The sequence below is a fragment of the Oncorhynchus keta genome, unplaced genomic scaffold, assembly GCF_023373465.1.
Source record: "Oncorhynchus keta strain PuntledgeMale-10-30-2019 unplaced genomic scaffold, Oket_V2 Un_contig_8891_pilon_pilon, whole genome shotgun sequence".
In the NCBI taxonomy this organism is placed as follows: domain Eukaryota; kingdom Metazoa; phylum Chordata; class Actinopteri; order Salmoniformes; family Salmonidae; genus Oncorhynchus; species Oncorhynchus keta.
Window position 1 is genome coordinate 1 of NW_026290291.1, and position 7,361 is coordinate 7,361.

At 65.7% G+C, this 7,361-nt stretch overlaps 1 protein-coding gene across 1 annotated transcript; it reads left to right on the forward strand.

Annotated features, from left to right (window-relative positions):
- Positions 1 to 156: 156 nt before the first annotated feature.
- LOC127926995 (filaggrin-2-like) lies at positions 157 to 1,245 on the forward strand (the record flags this gene model as incomplete). The annotated part of the gene is made up of 1 exon (XM_052512613.1): positions 157 to 1,245. A coding segment is annotated over one exon (1,089 nt), but the record flags the coding sequence as incomplete, so codon positions are not given.
- Between the last annotated feature and the right edge of the window lie 6,116 nt (positions 1,246 to 7,361).

The window sequence follows — 7,361 nt, forward strand, 5'->3', positions numbered from 1 at the left end:
CGACACGGCAGAGCCACACGACACGGCAGAGCCACACGACACGACAGAACGACACGGCAGGGCCGGACACGCACAGAACGATACGGCAGGCCGCACGGCAGAGTCACACGACACGGCAGAGCCACACGACAGAAACGACACGGCAGAGCCACACCACACGGCAGAGCCACACGACACGGCAGAACGACACGGCAGAACGACACGGCAGAGCGACACGACAGAGCCACACCACACGACAGAACGACACGACAGAACGACACGACAGAAACGACACGGCAGAGCCACACGACACGGCAGAGCCACACGACACGGCAGGGCCGCACGACACGGCAGAGCCACACGACACGGCAGAGCCACACGACACGACAGAACGACACGGCAGGGCCGCACGACACGGCAGGGCCGCACGACACGGCAGAGCCACACAACAGAGCTCACGACACAGCCACGCGGCAGAGCCACACGGCACGACAGAACGTCACGGCAGAGCCACACGACACGGCAGAGCCACACGACACGACAGAACGACACGGCAGGGCCGCACGACACGGCAGGGCCGCACGACACGGCAGAGCTGACACGACACGGCAGAGCCGAACGACACGGCAGAGCCACACGACACGACAGAACGACACGGCAGGGCCGCACGACACGACAGAACGACACGGCAGGGCCGCACGACACGGCAGAGCCACACGACACGGCAGAGCCACACGACAGAACGACACGGCAGAGCCACACGACACGGCAGAGCCACACGACACGGCAGAACGACACGGCAGGGCCGCACGACACGGCAGAGCGACACGACAGAACGACACGACAGAACCACGGCAGAGCCACACGACACGGCAGAGCCACACGACACGGCAGGGCCACACGACACGGCAGAGCCACACGACACGGCAGAACGACACGGCAGGGCCGCACGACACGGCAGGGCCGCACGACACGGCAGAGCCACACGACACGGCAGAGCCACACGACACGACAGAACGACACGGCAGGGCCGCACGACACGGCAGAGCCACACAACAGAGCTCACGACACAGCCACGCGGCAGAGCCACACGGCACGACAGAACGACACGGCAGAGCCACACGACACGGCAGAGCCACACGACACGACAGAACGACACGGCAGGGCCGCACGACACGACAGAACGACACGGCAGGGGGCACGACACGGCAGAGCCGAACGACACGCCACGGCAGAGCGAACGACACGGCAGAGCCGAACGACACGGCAGAGCCACACGACACGACAGAACGACACGGCAGGGCCGCACGACACGGCAGAGCCACACGACACGACAGAACGACACGACAGAGCCACACGACACGACAGAACGACACGACAGAACGACACGGCAGAGCCACACGACACGGCAGGGCCACACGACACGGCAGGGCCACACGACACGGCAGAGCCACACGACACGGCAGAACGACACGGCAGGGCCGCACGACACGGCAGAGCCACACGACAGAACGACACGGCAGAGCCGCACGACACGGCAGGGCCGCACGACACGGCAGAGCCACACGACACGGCAGAGCCACACGACACGACAGAACGACACGGCAGGGCCGCACGACACGGCAGAGCCACACGACACGACAGAACGACACGACAGAGCCACACGACACGACAGAACGACACGACAGAACGACACGGCAGAGCCACACGACACGGCAGAGCCACACGACACGACAGAACGACACGACAGAGCCACACGACACGACAGAACGACACGACAGAGCCACACGACACGACAGAACGACACGACAGAACGACACGGCAGAGCCACACGACACGGCAGGGCCACACGACACGGCAGGGCCACACGACACGGCAGAGCCACACGACACGGCAGAACGACACGGCAGGGCCGCACGACACGGCAGAGCCACACGACACGACAGAACGACACGGCAGGGCCGCACGACACAGCAGAGCCACACAACAGAGCCTCACGACACAGCCACGCGGCAGAGCCACACGACACGACAGAACGACACGGCAGAGCCACACGACACGGCAGAGCCACACGACACGACAGAACGACACGGCAGAGCCGCACGACACGACAGAACGACACGGCAGGGCCGCACGACACGGCAGAGCCGCACGACACGACAGAACGACACGGCAGAGCCACACGACACGGCAGAGCCGAACGACACGGCAGAGCCACACGAAACTGCAGAGCCACACGACACGACAGAACGACACGGCAGGGCCGCACGACACGGCAGGGCCGCACGACACGGCAGAGCTCACGACACGGCAGAGCCTCACGACAGAGCCTCGCGACACGACAGAACGACACGGCAGAGCCACACGACATGGCAGAGCCACACGACACGACAGAACGACACGGCAGGGCCGCATGACACGACAGAACGACACGGCAGAGCCACACGACACGGCAGAGCCACACGACACGACAGAACGACACGGCAGGGCCACACGACACGGCAGGGCCACACGACACGGCAGAACGACACGGCAGAGCGACACGACAGAACGACACGACAGAGCCACACGACAGAACGACACGACAGAACGACACGGCAGAGCCACACGACACGGCAGAGCCACACGACACGGCAGGGCCACGACACGGCAGAGCCACACGACACGGCAGAACGACACGGCAGGGCCGCACGACACGACAGAGCCACACGACACGGCAGAGCCACACGACAGAACGACACGGCAGGGCCGCACGACACGGCAGGGCCGCACGACACGGCAGAGCCACACAACAGACCACGACACAGCCACGCGGCAGAGCCACACGGCACGACAGAACGACACGGCAGAGCCACACGACACGGCAGAGCCACACGACACGACAGAACGACACGGCAGGGCCGCACGACACGACAGAACGACACGGCAGGGCCGCACGACACGGCAGAGCCACACGACACGGCAGAGCCGAACGACACGGCAGAGCCACACGACACGACAGAACGACACGGCAGGGCCGCACGACACGGCAGAGCCACACGACAGAACGACACAGAACGACACGGCAGAGCCACACGACACGGCAGAACGACACGGCAGAACGACACGGCAGAGCGACACACAGAGCCACCACACGACAGAACGACACGACAGAAGACACGACAGAACGACACGGCAGAGCCACACGACACGGCAGAGCCACACGACACGGCAGGGAACGACACGGCAGAGCCACACGACACGGCAGAGCCACACGACAGAACGACACGGCAGGGCCGCACGACACGGCAGGGCCGCACGACACGGCAGAGCCACACAACAGAGCCACGACACAGCCACGGCAGAGCCACACGGCACGACAGAACGTCACGGCAGAGCCACACGACACGGCAGAGCCACACGACACGACAGAACACGGCAGGGCCGCACGACACGGCAGGGCCGCACGACACGGCAGAGCCACACGACACGGCAGAGCCGAACGACACGGCAGAGCCACACGACACGACAGAACGACACGACAGAGCCGCACGACACGACAGAACGACACGGCAGGGCCGCACGACACGGCAGAGTCACACGACACGGCAGAGCCACACGACAGAACACGGCAGAGCCACACGACACGGCAGAGCCACACGACACGGGCAGAGCCACACGACACGGCAGAACGACACGACAGAGCAGGGCACGCAGAACGACACGGCAGAGCCACACGACACGGCAGAGCCACACGACACGGCAGGGCCACACGACACGGCAGAGCCACACGACACGGCAGAAGCGGCAGGGTCACGACACGGCAGCACGACACGGCAGAGCCACACGACACGGCAGAGCCACACGACACGACAGAACGACACGGCAGGGCCGCACGACACGGCAGAGCCACACAACAGAGCTCACGACACAGCCACGCGGCAGAGCCACACGGCACGACAGAACGACACGGCAGAGCCACACGACACGGCAGAGCCACACGACACGACAGAACGACACGGCAGGGCCGCACGACACGACAGAACGACACGGCAGGGCCACACGACACGGCAGAGCCACACGACACGGCGGCAGAGAACGACACGGCAGAGCCGAACGACACGGCAGAGCCACACGACACGACAGAACGACACGGCAGGGCCGCACGACACGGCAGAGCACTCACGACAGAACGACACGCAGAGCCACAGCCGACAGAACGACACGACAGAACGACACGGCAGAGCCACACGACAAGGCAGAGCCACGACACGACAGGAACGACACGGCAGAGCCACACGACACGGCAGAACGACAGGGCCGGCAGAGCACGACAGAACGACACGGCAGGGCCGCACGACACGGCAGGGCCGCACGACACGGCAGAGCCACACGACACGGCAGAGCCACACGACACGACAGAACGACACGGCAGGGCCGCACGACACGGCAGAGCCACACGACACGACAGAACGACACACAGAGCCACACGACACGACAGAACGACACACAGAACGACACGGCAGAGTCACACGACACGGCAGAGCCACACGACACGACAGAACGGCACTCTACAGAGCCACACGACACGACAGAACGACAGACAGAGCCACACGACACGACAGAACGACACGACAGAACGACACGGCAGAGCCACACGACACGGCAGAGCCACACGACACGGCAGGGCCACGACACGGCAGAGCCACACGACACGGCAGAACGACACGGCAGGGGACACGGCAGAGCCACACGACACGACAGAACGACACGGCAGCACGGCACACAACAGAGCCTCACGACACAGCCACGCGGCAGAGCCACACGACACGACAGAACGACACGGCAGGAGCCACACGACACGGCAGAGCCACACGACACGACAGAACGACACGGCAGGGCCGCACGACACGACAGAACGACACGGCAGGGCACACGACACGGCAGAGCCACACGACACGGCAGAACGACACGACAGAGCCACACGACACGACAGAACGACACGGCAGGGCCGCACGACACGGCAGAGCCACACGACACGACAGAACGACACGGCAGGGCCGCACGACACGGCAGGGCCGCACGACACGGCAGAGCCTCACGACACGGCAGAGCCTCACGACAGAGACACGACAGAACGACACGCAGAGCCACACGACATGGCAGAGCCACACGACACGACAGAACGACACGGCAGGGCCGCATGACACGACAGAACGACACGGCAGAGCCACACGACACGGCAGAGCCACACGACACGACAGAACGACACGGCAGGGCCACACGACACGGCAGGGCCACACGACACGGCAGAACGACACGGCAGAGCGACACGACAGAACGACACGACAGAGCCACACGACAGAACGACACGACAGAACGACACGGCAGAGCCACACGACACGGCAGAGTCACACGACACGGCAGGGCCACACGACACGGCAGAGCCACACGACACGGCAGAACGACACGGCAGGGCCGCACGACACGACAGAGCCACACGACACGGCAGAGCCACACGACAGAACGACACGGCAGGGCCGCACGACACGGCAGGGCCGCACGACACGGCAGAGCCACACAACAGACCACGACACAGCCACGCGGCAGAGCCACACGGCACGACAGAACGACACGGCAGAGCCACACGACACGGCAGAGCCACACGACACGCACAGAACGACACGGCAGGGCCGCACGACACGACAGAACGACACGGCAGGGCCGCACGACACGGCAGAGCCACACGACACGGCAGAGCCGAACGACACGGCAGAGCCACACGACACTGACAGAACGACACGGCAGGGCTGCACGACACGGCAGAGCCACACGACACGACAGAACGACACGACAGAGCCACACGACACGACAGAACGACACGACAGAACGACACAGCAGAGCCACACGACACGGCAGGGCCACACGACACGGCAGGGCCACACGACACGGCAGAGCCACACGACACGGCAGAACGACACGGCAGGGCCGCACGACACGGCAGGGCCGCACGACACGGCAGGGCCGCACGACACGGCAGAGCCGCACGACACGGCAGAGCCGAACGACACGGCAGAGCCGAACGACACGGCAGAGCCACACGACACGGCAGAGCCACACGACACGACAGAACGACACGGCAGGGCCGCACGACACGGCAGAGCCACACGACACGACAGAACGACACGACAGAGCCACACGACACGACAGAACGACACGGCAGGGCCGCACGACACGGCAGGGCCGCACGACACGGCAGAGCCACACGACACGGCAGAACGACACGGCAGGGGCCGCACGACACGGCAGAGCCACACGACACGACAGAACGACACGGCAGGGCCGCACGACACGGCCACACAACAGAGCCTCACGACACAGCCACGGCAGAGCACACGACACGGCAGAGCCACACGACACGACAGAACGACACGGCAGAGCCACACGACACGACAGAACGACACGGCAGAGCCACACGACACGGCAGAGCCACACGACACGACAGAACGACACGGCAGGGCCGCACGACACGACAGAACGACACGGCAGGGCCACACGACACGGCAGAGCCACACGACACGGCAGAACGACACGGCAGGGCCGCACGACACGGCAGAGCCACACGACACGACAGAACGACACGGCAGGGCCGCACGACACGGCAGAGCCTCACGACACGGCAGAGCCTCGCGACACGACAGAACGACACGGCAGAGCCACACGACATGGCAGAGCCACACGACACGACAGAACGACACGGCAGGGCCGCATGACACGACAGAACGACACGGCAGAGCCACACGACACGGCAGAGCCACACGACACGACAGAACGACACGGCAGGGCCACACGACACGGCAGGGCCACACGACACGGCAGGGCCACACGACACGGCAGGGCCACACGACAGGGCCGCACGACACGGCAGAGCCACACGACACGGCAGAGCCACACGACACGGCAGGGCCACACGACACGGCAGAGCCACACGACACGGCAGAACGACACGGCAGGGCCGCACGACATGGCAGAGCCACACGACACGACAGAACGACACGGGGCAGGGCCGCACGACACGACAGAACGACACGGCAGGGCCACACGACACGGCAGAGCCACACGACACGGCAGAACGACACGGCAGGGCCGCACGACACGGCAGAGCCACACGACACGACAGAACGACACGGCAGGGCCGCACGACACGACAGAACGACACGGCAGGGCCACACGACACGGCAGAGCCACACGACACGGCAGAACGACACGGCAGGGCCGCACGACACGGCAGAGCCACACGACACGACAGAACGACACGGCAGGGCCGCACGACACGGCAGAGCTCACGACACGGCAGAGCCTCGCGACACGACAGAACGACACGGCAGAGCCACACGACATGG